This window comes from Cucumis sativus, chromosome 3 (assembly GCF_000004075.3).
Source record: "Cucumis sativus cultivar 9930 chromosome 3, Cucumber_9930_V3, whole genome shotgun sequence".
NCBI classification, from domain to species: Eukaryota; Viridiplantae; Streptophyta; class Magnoliopsida; order Cucurbitales; family Cucurbitaceae; genus Cucumis; species Cucumis sativus.
The window spans coordinates 15,393,735-15,411,347 of record NC_026657.2 but is presented as its reverse complement, the minus strand read 5'-3'; the positions used below and the strand labels follow the sequence as shown (position 1 = coordinate 15,411,347).

Genomic DNA, 17,613 nt, shown 5'->3' with positions numbered 1-17,613 from the left:
ACACGTGTAACTAATTATAAAGTATTTAAATATACAACAGTTCTTCAACTTTATTACATATAGGATAGTAGTACTTGAGTGTGGTCACTGTCCAGGTTGCACATCTATCTCCCTACATAATTATCGATTCTAAAGAGTTTATCACATAATAACTAGAGATTAAAAAGTTGGATATACAAACAGTTTGTGTGTGTATATATATATAAAAAGAAAGCAGTGCTAGGTAAGGATATATATAAAAAGAATTCTGAGGCTTTCTTGCACTTTCATCAATAATTCCCTAAACGCCAATAACACACATACTCTCTCTCTCTCTCTCTCGGTCTCTATACTCCGACTAAAACTTCATGGAAGGTGGCGGCGGACAGCGGAGCTCCGACGGGTACTTGCCTCCGGGGTTCCGGTTCCACCCGACCGATGAAGAGTTGATCGGGCATTACCTCTTGAAGAAGGTTCTGAACTCCCATTTCTCTTCACCGGCCATTGCTCATGTCGACCTCAACAAGTCCGAGCCATGGGACCTCCCTGGTCAACTCCTCTCTCTCTCTCTTTTTCTTTTAAATTAAGTTCTGTTCGTATTTTTTTCGATACCTACAATATTTTTTTTTCCCTTTTCGAATTTATTTTGAATGAAAATTTTCAAGTCTTTGTTTGATAACCAATTAAACTTTTTTTTTCTATTTTTAAAAATGATATATATTTTCTCCTATTTCATATTATTACCATATTTTGAAACTTCATTCTGAATTTTTTTTTTTTATTCAAGTACATTTTATTACAATTTCTTACTATGATCGACATAAATATTAAGTACACTGTAGTAGTCAAATTCATACAACACATTTTTAAGAACTACTTTTTAAAATCTAGTTTGGTTTTTTAAAACGTTGATAAAGTTAGTTAACAAAAATAAACAAATGAAAACATCGTTATGAAATGTAAATTGAAGAAAGTTTTGAAGTAGTAGTAATAATATATATATATATATATATATATATATATATATAAAACTAATTGCAATAGTAATTGAATTAAAATAAAAAGGTTGAATTAATTAATAAATTGTTGTTGTTAAACATAAACAGAGAAAGCATTGATGGGGGAGAAAGAGTGGTATTTCTTCAGCGTGAGAGACCGGAAATACCCAACCGGATTGAGAACAAACCGGGCGACGGAAGCCGGGTACTGGAAAGCGACCGGGAAAGACCGGGAAATAATGAGCTCAAAAACCAACTCCTTGATTGGAATGAAGAAGACCCTTGTTTTCTACAGAGGCAGAGCTCCCAAAGGCCAAAAATCCAATTGGGTTATGCATGAATTTCGTCTCGCCGGCAAATTCTCTTACCATTTCCTCTCCGCCGCTACTTCCAAGGTTCCTCTCTCTCTCATCTCCACCCCTCGCCGTCGATGTTGACAGTTTCATTAATTCACTTTATTTGTTTTTTAAATACAACCCTTCCTCATATCAACGTCAAATCACCCATCTCTATTCTAATTTCATGCTTCCATTCAATTAATACTTTATTTATTTACTGCTTTTCTTTTTCCTTTTCCTTTTTTTTTTATAAAATAAAGTAAACCCATTTGAATTCTCCAAATTTAGTAAAAAACATTTAATTTTTTTATATTTGAAAACGTTTCAATTTTGTGTAATTTTTGTATTATGGTGGGTTTTTTTGTTTTTATTTTAGAAATATACCATTAACTTCTATTTTTAGAAAATATTAAAGAATTTTTTATTTAAAGTTAGGTTAATTTTTTAAGTGTGTTTTCAAATATATTGAAAAATCAATCAAAATATTTATTTAAATATTTATAAATGTAGCAAAATATTTATAAATGTAGCAAAATATATTTGTATTTAACAAACGATGATTTGCTTAAAAAAAAAAAGTTTAATGATATATCTTTTATACCATAATTTTTTTTTGTTATATTTATAAATATTTTAAACAGTTTTGTAATTGATTTTTGTTAATTTTTATTGTAATTAAATTTTTAGATTAAAACTACAAGTTTAGCCTTTTAGTTTCACGTTTATATTTATTTGATATTTTGTCCGTACAATGTCGTACTTTGATACGTCGTGTCTATAATAAATTTTAAAACTATTAATGTTATATATAAATAATAATATTTATTATTTAAAAAATATGATTGATTTATTAATTAATGTAAATTTGAATCTTATATCTAAGTCTAACAGTTAAACGTCAAAGTAAATGGGTGAATTTAGAGTAATTTAGAGTGAAGATAAAAATTGGAAATTTAGAAACTTTGTTAAACTTAATATTACTTTGGAAGTTTAAAGTTGTATTGAATATTTTTAAAAATGTAGAAACTAAATGGGTACTAAGAATAAATTAGGAGAGATTATTTTGAGGAAAGATCGATTATATTTACTTGATTTACTAAATTAGGAAGCAGTAAATAATGTTTTGAGTAGGTGAAGTAATTATAATAAAGATTTATTACATAAATGTAATTTATAATATATGGTATTTCAGTGCATTTATTGCACATTATTTTGATGGATGAGGACCAATTTGAATGAAGGGATTTTAATGTTTCTTTTGGATTAAATGTGGTTTATTTAATGTTTGGGAATAATAATAATAATTTCATAAATGAAATTTATGTTATGTCCCATTCCATTATTTATTTTCCTCATCAATCATACAGACCTATGGGTGGTGTGTATTTATTCTTTTATTGTTGTTATTTATTTTCTTTTTAACCTTCTTAAATTTTGCTACACCAAAGGGAACATCATCATCCCTTGTTTTTCTTTCATTTTATTTCGTCCTCATTTTAATATTTTCAACAAAAATATTTATGATCAATATATAAAAATATATATTGATCATAGACTCTACCAAAAACTATTTGTGTTTATTTGGTTTTCAAACTTTTTATTTGGTATTTAATAACTCACCTTAAACCCCTGTATTTAGTACATATGTGAAAGCTTAATTTATAATACTAAAACTTATAAGGACTAAAAAACTAAAAATTTAAAACTTTGTTTAATTAATTAAGTATCTTCTCGTCAAAAGTTTAAAAAGTATTACTACTTTCAGATTGGTTTGCTAATTAATTGAGCTTATTTTTCTTTTCTTTTTTTTTGAACAAATTAAATCTAGCTTATAGATTTTTTACAATATATGTTATAGCTTTTTAATTATTATAGTATATATATGTTTGTTGTTTAGAAAAATAAAAAGAGGTCAATTATCATGGAGTTCTTTATGTTTTTTTTTTTTTTTAACATGGATCGGTTTATTATCATTTTTTATAATTTCAAATATTTTACTTAAGCATTTTTCTGTAAAATCAATTAGTTTCGCTAAGACCAACAGACTATTAATCTTCTTTTTTTTTTTTTTTTTTTTTTTTTTTTTTTTTTTTATAAAAAGTGACATGTTAAAAATTGAAAAGTACTCATGTACATCATAGATATCATCTATTTTTATATTTTACTAAATTGTCTAACTATAATATAGTAAATTTTGTTATTTTTTCTTTTTAGAATATTTTTAATTTTTTTATATGAATGTGAAAATAAATTCACAAAGATAGGTGATATGGAGATGTATCAAATATTACCAATATTACATTTAAGAAATATTATATATAAAAAATATTTTGGGGTGTTAGAGAAGGTTTTGATGACATTGAAGTGGTTGGGAAGCAGGATGAATGGGTGATATCAAGAGTTTTCAAGAAGACCGGCTCTGGCAACGGGGCTACCATGCACGGCGGTGCAATGAAGAAGACTTGCCCGAATCCCGAACCCAGTTCCCCTTCCTCGGTATCTCTGCCTCCTCTTCTCGACTCATCCCCCTACCCCTCTGCCGCCGTCGCAGCCGACGCTACCGTCAGCTCGGCCGCTTATGCGGACGGCGACGACACAAGGGAGCACGAGCTGCACGTGACCTGTTTCTCCACCAACAACCTCAACTACTGCTCCGCTTCAGCCTTTCCGAGCTTTCAGGAGAATCTACAGGCGCCGTTCTTGATCTCCCCTGTGGGTCCGTCGCTGGTTCATCTCGTGGGGGAGGCAGCCAATTTGGATGGGTATGGCGGTGGTCCGACACCAGAGGGTTCTGCCGACGTGAATGCTTCAGCTTATGTGTGGAGATTCTGAGATAAAATTATTCTCAATAGAATCTGATATATATAAAATGTGCTTTTAAAATCTCTTTTTGTTTTCTTATCAAATAATTTTGTGGACAAATGAAGAAACAAACCTTTTTATTATTATTACCACTTAAATATTTGTATATTATTTTATAATTAATTCACCCTTTTAGATGAGATAATCCAAAAAGATAAAAAAAAATATAAAAAGAAAGGAGATTATAATTTAAATTTTAAATTTTAAACTTTTTAAGTCTTATCCATTTAAATCCTAAACTAGTATAATTTATCGATTTAAATTTCAAACTAAGTATGAGTTTTAAAAATTGTAACAATTTAAACTTTGAACTTTCATAATTGTATCGAAGAAGTAAGAGAAGAAGAAAAAACTAATTATTTTTATTGTTTTGTTTGGATACACTTATAAAAGTCTTAAGAGTTTAAATTGATGCACTTATAAAAGTTAGGATCTAGTTTGATCAATATAACTATTAATTTGAGGTGTTCGCATGAGATTTTTGGAGAAATTTGATTCGTAGAGTTGAACTTGAGTTGATGTTGTATTTTTGTTAATTTGATGTGATGTGGTTCGATCTCTATAATTTGATCTTACGAGTCTCTCTTGATTGGATTTGCTTACGCTTGATTTGAGGACGCGGAGCACGTGATGTTCTTGAAGTTAGAGTCTTGGAAGAAAATTTGTACATTCAAAGGAACTTCAATCTTCGAGGGAAGTTGGATGGAGTCTTAGAAGAAAGCTTATAGAAGTTGAAGTCTTGGAAGAAAGTTTGTATCTTCAAAGGAGCTTCAATCTTCGAGGACAACCAGTTTTGGGAGTTAGGGAGTCTTCTTGTTTCTTTTCTCCTTTTTATGAGAGTTACTTCCTTTTCCACATGCTTCTAATGGAAGTGCGACTTCATTTGAATAGAATTTTGTGGTCTTCCTTTTTTACGAGTCACGACTATCTATCCTTCGCAATCATCTTTAGCAGACTTTTCTTTGTTTTGAGAGTCCAACTTCACGATCTTTTGTTGGAATCGAATAAGCTAAGTATAGAATTGAAAGTCCCAAACTGAATCAAGTTTTTCCTTTGATCATAAGGCAGTGTTGATGGCGGAACACTTGAAGTCATCTCAACTGCAACATGATTCGTCTGAGCTACTTCATCTATATCCAACTCGATCTTCTTTACACGAGCAAACTTTAGAATCAGCTCCTTCAACACAAAACATTTTCCAACTGGATGACTAATGACCTGATGGTACTTACAGTAGTTAGGATCATCTACTTTTCCTGTTTGTTTCGGTTATTTGCATTATGACAGTTGAATAAGTTGTTCATTTAGTAGCTGCTCTAACATGTCTGCAACATCAGAGTCAAAAATTTAATAACATGTCTGCTCTAACATGTCTAGTAGCTGCTCTAACATGTCAACATCAAACAATGCTTCTCTTTGTCATCATGCTTTTATTCCATTTTTGTTTCTTTTCTTTTGGAGAAATATTTCAATGGAGACTCATGAACAACCATAAACTCATTAATGACACTATTTGTGATCTTTCTAGTGTCGTTGATTTCATTCTTCCCCCTTTTTACTTCAGAGATTAAGAAATCTTTAGTTCCCCTAGCAATGCTCAACTCCATGTCATGGGCGCAAGTTGCTAATTCATCAAATGTATGAGGTTTTATTTCATGTAAAATATAGAGAAGTTCCCAGTGCATGTCTTCGGTGCACATCTCCACTATAGACATTCTTGTGAGCTTGTCTTTGCAATCCAAGCTTAGAGCTCTCCATCGGTTTATGTAGTAAATGATTGGCGCTCCATTTTGTTGTCTCGTATTTGTAATCTCTATCATGCTTACAGTGCGTCTGGTGCTGTAGAAGCGGTCAAGGAACTCCTTTTCCAGTTGTTACCAACTGTCATTGACTTCTAGCTCCAGATCAGTATACCACTCGAAAGCATTTTCCTTCAAGCTTCAAACGATCTGCCTTACTAGTTGGTTTTCTCTTGATCTTGTGTTCTCATATGTTTCAACAAAGTGAGCAATGTGCTGTTTTGGATTGCCCTTTTCGTCGAATTGTTGGAACTTTGGAGGTTGATACCCAATAGGCATTCATAGGTCATCGATTCTCATGGTATATGGCTTGGACTACATAAAAGAAGTTTGTGGCGATCCTCCATACTGAATTCTTATGGAGCTTGTGATCATATCCTGTAGTTGTTAGACTGATAGGGAGGTGACAAAAATGGACTGTTGTGTTTGATTTTTCTGCAACATAGCTTTTCCTTTATCGCTAGCTTTGACAACAGGAGTTTTGCTTGACTCGATAGTTTCACAGGAGTTTTGCTCGACTCGATAGTTTCACAAGCTTTCATTTGGTCTTTCAAGACAACAATTTCATGTTCTGGCTCCTTGACAGCTTTCCTTCGAAAATTTATTTTCCTCTCCATATCCGTCATGGCGGCCTCAACAGTTACATTGGCCACCATGATAGACACTACTTCAAGGTCTAATTCTTGCTCTGATAGATCAGACACAGAAGTAGAGTTGTGAAACGAAAGAGTTTCTTTGATGATGATCCTGCCTTTAGAAGATTCCAACAATTGCTTAAGGATGCTCTACGCGATGATAGAACCTTGATTCTACCCTTGGATGATCCCCTTTGAACGACTACAGATGATAGATCCCGTGTAAGTGTCGCTTGAAACATGAAATTCAGATGCAACTTTCTTTAATGCCATTAGTTGGTTTGTTGAGTTAGTTTTGAGAGTGAGAGATGAGAGGTAGAGATGTTCCACCAAACGTGCCAATTTGTTCGCATAAGATTTCCGAAGAAATTTGATTCGTGGAGTTGAACTTGAGTTGATGTTGTATTTTTGTTAATTTGATGCGATGTGGTTCAATCTCTAGAATTTGATCTTTTGGTTCTCTCTCGATTGGATGCTTACGTTTGATTTGAGAAGCGGAGCACATGATATTCTTGAAGATGGAGTCTTGAAAGAAAGTTTGTATCTTTAAAGAAGCTTCAATCTTCGAGGGCGATCGACTTCGGGAGTTAGGGAGCCCTCTAGCTCTTGGAAGAATTCTCTCTAGAGCTGAATAAAAAAATTTCTGAACTCTTACAAATGAGGAGAACAGAGTTCTCTGGTGGATTTTATAGGTTTGAGCCTGGTTGGACAATGGACTAGACCCATGGGCTTATTTACATGGATTTGGGTCATATTTAGCCTTTAGCCACAATTAAGCTCATTTTTTTGCACAATTGAATTTAGCTCAAGTAAATAATATTTAATTGAACCAAAATAATTAACTTGATTCAATGGTTACCATGAAAACATGTGATATCATCAGAATTGGCCAATTTACGTTTTCAATTTTAATTGGGACACATGTCAATTTTTAATTAGTTCCAAATTCAATTATTTATACTTTTCATCATTAATTTAGTAAACGATGTGGCAATTTATAATTGGTCTAGAAATTTCCTATTCAACATGAAGTTTAAATTGAGACAACTTCAAAGTTCATGATTTAAATTGATATGATTGTTCATTTATTGTTATTGATATTACCTCCAAACTTTAAGGTATTTGAACTCTCCCCGAGGAAAAAATCTCTTTGATATAGAGGCAATCAGCCATATAACTCAACTTTTTTTTTTTTTTAATATTTAAAATTATTTTACAAGGTAGAAACATAATTTAAATTGTTGTTTGAATTAATTTAAGTACGAAGGAAGAGTTTAATAAGGTTGACTATTAACATTTATTTGATAATATTATCCACGTCACTAATTGTTGAAAGAATGTTAACTTTAAACATACATATATTGCTAAAATTTAACATAACTCAATTAGAATTAATATTTTTTTTTTTGTTAAACTTTTTGAAACTTACAAAACTATATCTTTCTTGCTTACATTCATTCTTATCAACCAAATTATTTTCTTCTTCTTAATTTTCGTGGCTAGAGTGTGACAGGAAGACAAAGAAATTCGACGGAGGAGCATGCAAAATATAGGTGATAGGAGATCAGGACAAGGTGTGGCTAGCTAAAGAAGAGCTCGAAATATTAAAGAGTCGTTTGGGGCAAAGGTTATCTAGGACTATAATCACCAGACCTGCTACCAAAAATATTATTTAAAAGTCTCATAATTAGCTACATTAAACATTATTTTAAATCTCTCAATTTGCTTCCGTATTTACTATTTGATATTTATCACTTTTTATTCTTTATTACAATATTTACTATTTCCTCATGAAACTAAAATAGTTTACAAAACTTTTTTCTCAAATAATGTAAATGTATAAAGTAATGACAAAAATAAGGTTGGGCAAAACTATTGACCAAAATAGGATAGTTTTGGACCTCATATATTTTTTTGGGTGTCAAGAAGAATAGCAAATTATGAGTTTTATTTTGAGAAAATAACAAAAGTAATTATAAATCCTTTGAAAATAGTGGATTAGTGATTGCCACTATTTTCAAAATATTATGAAATCTAAGGAAAGGGGAACGGTTGAAAATCTTTTAGGGAAAATATTTATTAAACATAAGTTTTATGAATTAAATAAATAATGTTAATTAATTTGATTTGAATATTAAAAATCCAATTTTTTTTTTAATGAATTATAGACATGTATTTAGGAGATATTGAGAAAATCTGGTGAATCTCGAAAATATCTTAAATTAGTTAATATTTTTCAAAAGTTTGTAAATATACTATATAATATGGTATTTGGTCTCATTATTTGTATCATGTAAATACAAGTAAAACACGTATTATCCTACATAAAGAGATGTAACACATGTATTATACTTCTTGATTACACATGCATAACAATGATGATTGGAAATAAAACGTCACATACAAAATAAAACGTCTAATTAAAATAAATATGAATATTAACGTAATTAAAAAACACAATGTGAAAAATAATTATCTGATACAAGAGGCACAATAAATTATATTTTTAATAAAAATCAATCAAAATAAGTGTATAATCATAAATTAGCACGATTGTAATGATGAAAAAACTTTGTTTTTAAATTATTATTAACTATATCTACTATGTATTATCTAATAATTTTATTTAAATAACTTGGTTAATTTATGTTTGCTATTGAGAATATGATGTAATATTTGAAATCAAAATACTATCGAATATAATGATTTGAAAATTGTTGAAATTCTCATACCCATTTTTTTATTAACCATAGGTATTATGTATTATAATATAAAAATAATGAAGTAGTGATTGTCATTGTTTTAGGGATTAGATTTCATGATATTATGAAATCTAATTAACAAGAAACTTTAGCAATTTTGTAGGAAAAATCTTTATTAAACATGAAATAAATAAATAAATATTAATTAACTTGATTTAAATACTAAAAATTCAAAAATTTGTTATGAGTTATAGGGATATAGGAAAAATGTTGTTAATCCAAATTAGTTAATATTTTTCAAAACTAATTAGTTTGCAAATATACTGTGTTCCTTGACAAATACATTGTATCTATTTATCCTAGTATAAACGGGTAAAAAAAAATTTAAAAAATTCTATAATCACTGGTTTTGCTCAAATTCTTAATATTTTTTAGATTTGTTATTTTTAAATTTGTTATACTAAATTTTGCTATTCTTATCTCAAAAAATAAGGTGTGAGGCCCAAAACTACTATATTTCTGTCAATAGTTTGACGAAACCTTATTTTAGTCGTTACTTTCTCCATTTACATTATTTGAGAAAAAAGTTCTAGTTTTACACACCAAACAGACTATTTTAATATAATTCAACTATTTTAATATAATTCAACTATTTTAATATAATTCGGCGAAATAGTAATAAAATAATAATAAGCAAAGAGGTTATGAAGAGTATGAGAAGGAAGGAAGGGTTCCTTTTCATGGAAGAAGATGGTGACAACAATTCAAAGGTTTTGTTTGGATTTGACGCTTTCTTGTGGAATAAGGAATCATTTTCTCAGTGATTCTTCGTCTTCACCTCCTTCAAACTTCATCACCTTCAACTCTCCCTCCTTCTCTGCTACCCTCTCGCTCACGCTCACCTTCCTTCCCAATCTCAAAGGTATTTCCCAACACGAGAAAGATCGGGAATCAAGAATGAGTGAGTATCATAATCGAGAATCTCTGTGGGGGAGAATTCTTTTGGTGGGGTTTGTTTAAAGTGTATTTTTTCTCCTAACAAACCAAACAGAATCCGGACAAATTTAACATTCGGCGGTCTGTTGGAATTTTCAGGATTGTTGTCACAGAGGGCTCTGGAAAGATCAATTCGCTATGAATCCGTAATTTGCATGGCCAAAAGATATGCTCCTGAGACTACAAAGAGAAAGGTATGACAATTGTTTCTTTTGGATTGATTGGTTCTTTATCTCGACTATGTGTGGATTATCATCGTAATTTGCTAATCAAGAGAAGAGTGATGGATGGTATATGTTTTCGTATGTGTCTGTACATGTTTACCCCATTTATGCTAACCTATATGATATCCTTCAAAATTCCCGCATTCTGACTGGTATCAGTTCCGTATGGTATACAAAACATATACTTATCTGATTGAGATTGTATCTTTGAAATGAGATGATGGTGAAAATCTGATACATCTTCTGTTGGGATTATTCTACATGGAAGTTTGGTACATTTTCTGTTTTAATTTTAATTTTTACAACAATACAAAAGTCATTGGGAATAATGTTTGTGTAATTTTTTCGTTATGTTAATGTGATTGTTGATTTGATCATGTAACTAATTTCGATTGCATTCAAATGCAGAGGTTGAGTAGGAAGCGGGGTGGTGATCCAGCCAAGAAAAAGAAGACAAGGAGGAAAGGGGGAGGGAAAGATTTCAAAATAGTCCGGCTCTCCTCAACTGCTAGGACTGGTTTTTTCTATGCCAAGAAGAAAAGTAGGAAGGTGGCTGATAAGATTGAGGTCCAGAAATATGACCCTATTGCAAATCGCCATGTTCTGTTTACTGAAGTCAAGTGAGTCAGATTGTTCTTTGTGATGGATATATACAAAAGATAGACAGATAGCTGGATGGATAGATAGGTAAAACTTTGTTATTATTGAATATGAATGCTTAATGGTTTCGTGAAAACACTGCTTGCTTCACATTTTGAATTCAAAGCTGAAAGTTAGGAAAGATGTTATCGAATGCCGAGCACATTTCCATGACCTTATTTGAATAAGATTTGTTCAATAGGTTTTACAGTTGTCTTTGAATTCTAAGAATACTGAATACGTAGCCATATATAGAAACATACAATTGAAGGAAATACAGAAGAAACTTTTGGACACCGTATTAAAAAAGATTCAATCTTTGGCATTGGTCACGTCTCTTGGATTTAGTTGGGGGCTCATAAAAGGTCGCTGACACATTTTGAGTTATGGCTACTTTGATTACTGTAATCTTTTGTGCTAGTTGAAATGTGAACTGTTGACTATTGAACTTAGCCTGAAAGATACAATGCTGTCAAAATGAAATCTCTAAGCAAAGAAACTTACATTTCTAAAATTGACCCAAACGAACTGATTTAGTGGGCACCTTCTAAACATGTCTATTCTAAATAAATGGAAAACAGAAAAACATGTTAAAGAAAAAAAACTTCGTTTTGGACTCAGTTACAACTGTAAGTATTCAACCCCCACCCACAAAAAAGAAAAATACATTCATTGTACATTCGTCATTCGATGGTGTTGCGTTGTGCCTCATAGATTTCAATGGCTTAGCTGTACAAAATTCAGTTTGATACGAGGGATGAAATGCAAACCAAACATTTAATGTTAAAAAGACTTACGATGTTACACCATCTAGCCATGAAGAAACTTCTTCAATCGAAGGTCTCTTCCTTGGATCTTGTTCTATGCATTTACAAGTAATACCAAGAACCTCTAAAATCTGTTTTTTGCTATTTGTATTCCAAAGTGCAGGATCAATAATCTCCTCTTCTCTCTTTTCTGATTTCTTTTGAATCACCCAAGACACCAAATCCCTGCAGGCTTTACCTTTGCATACCTCTACAGGCCTACGACCAGTAAGAAGCTCAAGGAGAACAACGCCAAAACTGTAAACATCACCCCTGCAGGTTGCAGTCAATGTCTGGCTGTATTCAGGAGGAATATAACCCAAAGTCCCAACCAAGTCCGTGGTAACATGAGTGTCATACGGACGGAGTAATCGTGAAAGACCAAAATCAGCTAAATGAGCCTCAAATCTGTCATCTAGAAGTATGTTGCTGGATTTTACATCTCGGTGAATTATGTTGGGCTGACATTCCTTATGCAAGTAAGCCAATCCGTGAGCAGCACCCTGTGCAATTTTGAGTCTTGTTTCCCATTTTAGTATTGAATCATTATCAACAACCTCGTGAAGCCAATAGTCCAAACTTCCATTTTCCATGTAGGAGTAAATTAATAGCCTGTCATTTCCATGTTTGCAATAACCTTGAAGAGAAACAAGGTTCTTATGCTGCGCTCGAGAAAGAGCTTCTACTTCAGCTTGGAATTCCCGTTCCATTTGACCACAATCTCCTGTAAGCCTCTTGACTGCAGCTTTTGAACCATTGGGAAGGCTGGCTTTGTAAACCAAGCCAAATCCACCACAGCCGATTATGTTTGCTTGGTTGAAATTGCAAGTGGCTTTTAACAACTCAGCAACTGTAAGATCCTTGCATTCTGAATTCTGAAAGAGCACCAACTTTGACGATCCAAGAGCTCCAGATAACCTGTCAGCCCTGTCAAATTCCTCATCAAAACGATTATTTCGTCTATCTCCAACATCTTTTCTGGAAATTTTGAGTAGAACCACTGTAAGCAGCAGGAGGATTGCTGCAGCTGCACCGACTGTAAGGCAAAGAATGAAATTGACTCTTCTCTTTGAAAATTTGTTGGTTTCGGGTTTTGTTTCTAACCCATCACCAGAGTGACAAGGGTTATCAATTTCCCCACAAAGTCCTATATTACCGTCAAAGCTGGAGCTGGGAAAGCTTAAGAATTGCCCTCCACTAGGAATTGGTCCCACCAAGTGATTATTTGCCACGCTAAACTTTGACAAGAATGTGAGCTTGTTGAGTGATGGTGGAATTTGTCCATAAAGGTCATTATTTGACAAATCTAGTGTTTCCAAGTTCTCCATTTCTGATATGGTGCCTGGGATGAAGCCAGTAATATTATTCCTACTCAAATCCAAGACGTGCAGCCATTTTAATCTGCCAATTTCCGGAAAAATAGTTCCATTAATTCTGTTGTAGCTCAAGTAAATCGATGGTGGAAAGCTTGATGCTTGGTTGTATTGCAGACCAGTGGCACTTTGATTTCGTTTGACAAAAAGGGGGATTCCAGCAGAAGATGTCGAACCCGACAAGCTGCCATTTTTGGAAATTAGTGCTTTCATCTGTGTCAAGCTTTTTGGGATTTCTCCAGTCAGTGAATTGTTGGATAAGTCCAAGTAAAACAAATTCTCCAGCTGACCTATCCAAGCAGGGATACTTCCATTTAAGTGATTCCAAGACAAGTCGAGGATGCTTAGTTTCTTGCAACCAACTAACCAACCTGGAATTTGTCCTTTTAGACCACAGTTACCAAATGCCAAAAGCATCAAATTGTTGAAAACAGTTTCGCTCTGTGGGATTTCCTCATTACGAAAGTTCTTTGTAAGAATGAGAACAGTGAGGTTTTTGCAATTCTGTAAAGTAGATAGTGCACCACTCAAATCTATGATACTGTTGTTCGACAAAGATAGAAACGACAGAGAGGAGAGCTTTGCATAATCTCGAGGAATTTGACCAGTTAACTTGTTCCTGGCAAGGCTAAGAGTTTTCAGTTCATGGCAATCAGATAGAGAATTTGGTAGAGGGCCGGAAAAGTGATTTGAGGCTAGATCAAGCATTTGAAGATCTGGTAGCGTAGAAAAGTTAAGATCTACAGTACCAGTTAAAGAATTATTTCTAAGATCAAACACTCTAAGCTTTGAGCACAATGACAGAGATGAAGGCAATAATCCAGAGAACTTGTTGGAGTGTGCAACTAACTCCTCTAATTCTGAAAAATTACCAAATACATTTGGAAGTTCACCAGAAAACTTGTTTCCAAATACTATAAAGGATTTAAGCCTAGAAAGCTTACTCAGTTCCATGCTTAACTGGCCAAAGAAGCTGTTCCCAGGAATTGAAAAATACTCCATGGATGATAATGAATACAACGAACCTGGCAGATGGCCGGTAAGTAAATTACTGTCTGCACGGAAATGTTTGAGAGATTTGCTGCAACTGTCAACACCTCGAAGATTGCCGGATATTTGGTTCAGTGAAATATCAACAAACTGAATCATGTTGGAGGAATTGCAAATCTGTGATGAAAGCTGGCCTGTGAAAGAATTGTTACTTATGTTGAAGGCAACAAGATTTTGAAATCCCACAAGCTGAGGAAAATCCCCAACGAATAAATTGCTGGAAATATTCAGAACACGAACAGATATCAATCCTGAAGTTGCATTTGTGACTGGTCCTGACAGTTTGTTGTAACTTAAATCCAAAACCTGGAGTTGCTTCAAGCTTGAGAATTCTGTTGGCAATACACCTTCAAGCTGATTGTATGATAGATTCAGCCAAATTAACTGATCTAAACCACCAAGTGATTGTGAAACCTTGCCTTTCAGATTCAAATTAGGCAGTTCCAACTTGGTAACTCTGTTAGTAATCGAGCTGTTGCCATCATATCCACAATCCACACCGTCCCAATTGCAGCAGTTGGATTCATTTAACCAAACAGAGAGAACAGAATTATTTGCGAGGCTATTCACAAAGCCCCTCAATGCCAATAAATCTTTTGAATCACAGATTTGATTAGACTGTTTCAAACCCAGAGAAAAAGAGAGCAAAGAACTCAATAATATCCATACGAGGAAAGATAAAGATGGTTTGAGAAGATTAAGCACCATCACCTCTGAGACCAGTAGAGATCTCATGTTGAAAAATAAAAAAGCAGAGCCACTGTAGTAAACTCAGTCAAAACTCCATTTGGTCATACTCAGCTTTTCAGGAAAATGAGAAGAATCCAAATAAAGAAACCTTGCAAACTCAACATGAGAAGGAGGAGAATCCCAAGTTGGGCAACTTGCAAAAGAAGCAAAAAGTGAAAAAGGTAAAATTAAAAAAAAAAAAGAAAAGAAAAGAAAACTGGAATCACCGATCCCTATTCGATACCAAACCCTTTTCCCAATAAACAAAAACAGATGAACCCAGAATTGAACTTCAAACTTCAAACTGAAAGTTTTTTGTTTTCTATGTTCCAGGGAGAAAGACAAATAAAGAAAAAAACCCTTCAACAGAGAGGCAAGAAGATCTCAGATCCCAAAGACAAGAGAAGAGAAGAAGGAGAAGAAGGAGAAGAAGAAGAAAAAGGTTGAAAAGGAAGAGAGAAGGAAATAAAGAAATGATTTCCTAGTTTCCCAGTAGCAACTCCAGTGAAAATCATGACTTGCAAATGAAGTAAAGCAAGTAAAGAGGGAGCAGCGTCAGAAACGCCTTCTTTTATGGGTTATCTGTTTAATTTTAGAGAAACAATGTCAAATCTGGGTTTGGGAAAAAAGATATGGAGACATTGTCCATATCAGGAGAAACCCAAAAGAGAGGGGAAAAGATTAAGAACAGTGGCTGTTGAACAGAGAGGGCAAGAGCAGTGTACTTTACAATATATAATTGGAGAGGCAAGTAAGGGATTGGGTGAAGCTATTTTTTTTTTTTCTTTCTTTCTTTTTCTTTTTCTTGTTCCAGATGAAGACAGAGAGAGCTGACTTGAGGAAAGTTTTGTGTGTTCTTTATGGAGGTAAAATTTCTAAAAGCTTGTCTCTTTTTTATTCTATGGTTTGTTGTGATTGTCAGCACCTACGACGCTAATCAGTTTCTCTCTCTCAATCTCTCTAGAAGAAGAAAAATGCAGAGAAAAAGAGGAAAGGTTGAAAGTGGAGATGGAAAAAAAAATTGGGAAGCGCAGCGCAAGGACCGATGTGAGTTTTCTATTCTTCACGCCTACTCCATCTTTCATGCACGTGTTCACACCAATTATGTCCCTTTTTTTCATTTTCTTTTCTAAAACAAATAGCAATTACGTCTAAAATATTAACAAATATTGTACCAATACAAAATCATTTAATAAATATAATAATGCCACTTCATGATTGACTATACAAAATACTCTCATACCCTAAATCACTACTAAAGTCTATGAATTTTAGTATATTTTTAATTTTTAAAATACTCAACTAAAAATTAAAATATCATTTTTAGTATTTTTATTTTCTTGTTTGTTTGATTTTAATTTATCTAAATTAGAAAAATTGTAAAAATTCCGAATTAAGTGGGATGAACTTTTGTCACTTAGTAGTTTTTGTTAGGTAATGTAAATTTTAAATTTAGTTTTTCTTAAAGTTTTTTCTTCTTTTTTTTAAGTAGAATATCTTAATTTGTTTTTAAAAGTTATTTGACAAATTTTAATTAAAAATTAAAACAAAACTAATAGTGAGTAAATTAAAAATAGAGTACCAAAATAGTAGATTAACCAAAAAGGGGAATTGCTTTCACTTATAAACTTCTCGTCTTGTATACCATTTAGATAAGTGTTGTAATATTATATATTTAAACATGAAAAGACATTTCAATTTTTACACTTTAATAAGCTTTCCTCATTTCAAAATTTACCTTTTGCTTTTAATTTTTTTAATACCATCTTAAATTAAAAAGATTTCGACCAAAGTTGCTTAAAATCTTTCCCAAAGTTAACTAAATAATCTTTCCCAAATTATTTTTAGATGGAGATGAATGGATAGATTGAAAAATTGAGTCGACTAACTAAATTCGATCAAATCAAAAGTTGTCGATTAAAGATAAGAAGAGATTTGATTGGGACGTTTGGAAAAATTTCAAACCAACTTGAATTGTGGTTGGTTTAATTTGATTAATGTTGAGGTGCAGTATTAAATAAAATATATGCGTAGAAGAAAAGGCAATGTAATATATAATGAAATGTAGAAGAAGAAAATGAAGGAAATGAAATGTTAGTTAATGAATGGTAATAATGTGTCCCTAAGTGAGATTAATAATTCTTTGCTTTTCTTTTCGTAAAAAGAAAAAAAAAATAATAATAATAATGGAGACATCATAAAGATCTCTCGACAAACTTAAAATAATTATTTTAAAACGACAATAATAATAATAATAATTAAGAAAAGGAATAAATGGTGATTTGAGGTGATGTCCACGCGATTGGAAAGCGCGAGTTGGGGGGGGAGAGAGGATAAAAAAAAGTCAAAAAAAGAGGTTTTAGCGGTGGAGGTTGACCGGTAATAGCCGGTGGTGGGGAAAGAGCTTTAGGCGAGTATCACGGGCTATCGGCCGTTTCCTCCCTCCCCCACATTAATCAGATTTAGGTGAACTGCCACGCACT

General features: G+C 32.7%; 2 protein-coding genes across 3 annotated transcripts; both read left to right on the top strand.

Moving 5' to 3' along the window:
- The first annotated feature begins 223 nt into the window (after window positions 1–223).
- Window positions 224–4,212, top strand: LOC101209052 (protein CUP-SHAPED COTYLEDON 2). Its single transcript, XM_011652994.2, has 3 exons — window positions 224–528; window positions 1,086–1,372; window positions 3,695–4,212. The coding sequence occupies exons 1-3, from the start codon at window positions 348–350 to the stop codon at window positions 4,145–4,147; spliced, it is 921 nt and encodes a 306-aa protein (XP_011651296.1). The 5' UTR covers window positions 224–347; the 3' UTR covers window positions 4,148–4,212.
- A 5,797-nt stretch (window positions 4,213–10,009) lies between these two features.
- LOC105434866 lies at window positions 10,010–16,357 on the top strand. Of its 2 annotated transcripts, XR_004215689.1 has the most exons (5): window positions 10,017–10,274; window positions 10,409–10,503; window positions 10,942–11,220; window positions 15,464–15,996; window positions 16,095–16,357. XR_004215689.1 is itself a non-coding variant. In XM_031883565.1 (3 exons), exons 1-3 carry the CDS (start codon window positions 10,064–10,066, stop codon window positions 11,155–11,157), a joined length of 522 nt encoding a protein of 173 aa, XP_031739425.1. In that variant the 5' UTR covers window positions 10,010–10,063; the 3' UTR covers window positions 11,158–11,394. The 2 variants fall into 2 exon arrangements, 1 of the variants encoding a protein (XP_031739425.1); XM_031883565.1 differs by lacking the exons at window positions 15,464–15,996; window positions 16,095–16,357 and having other exon boundaries at window positions 10,010–10,274; window positions 10,942–11,394.
- Window positions 16,358–17,613: the final 1,256 nt, after the last annotated feature.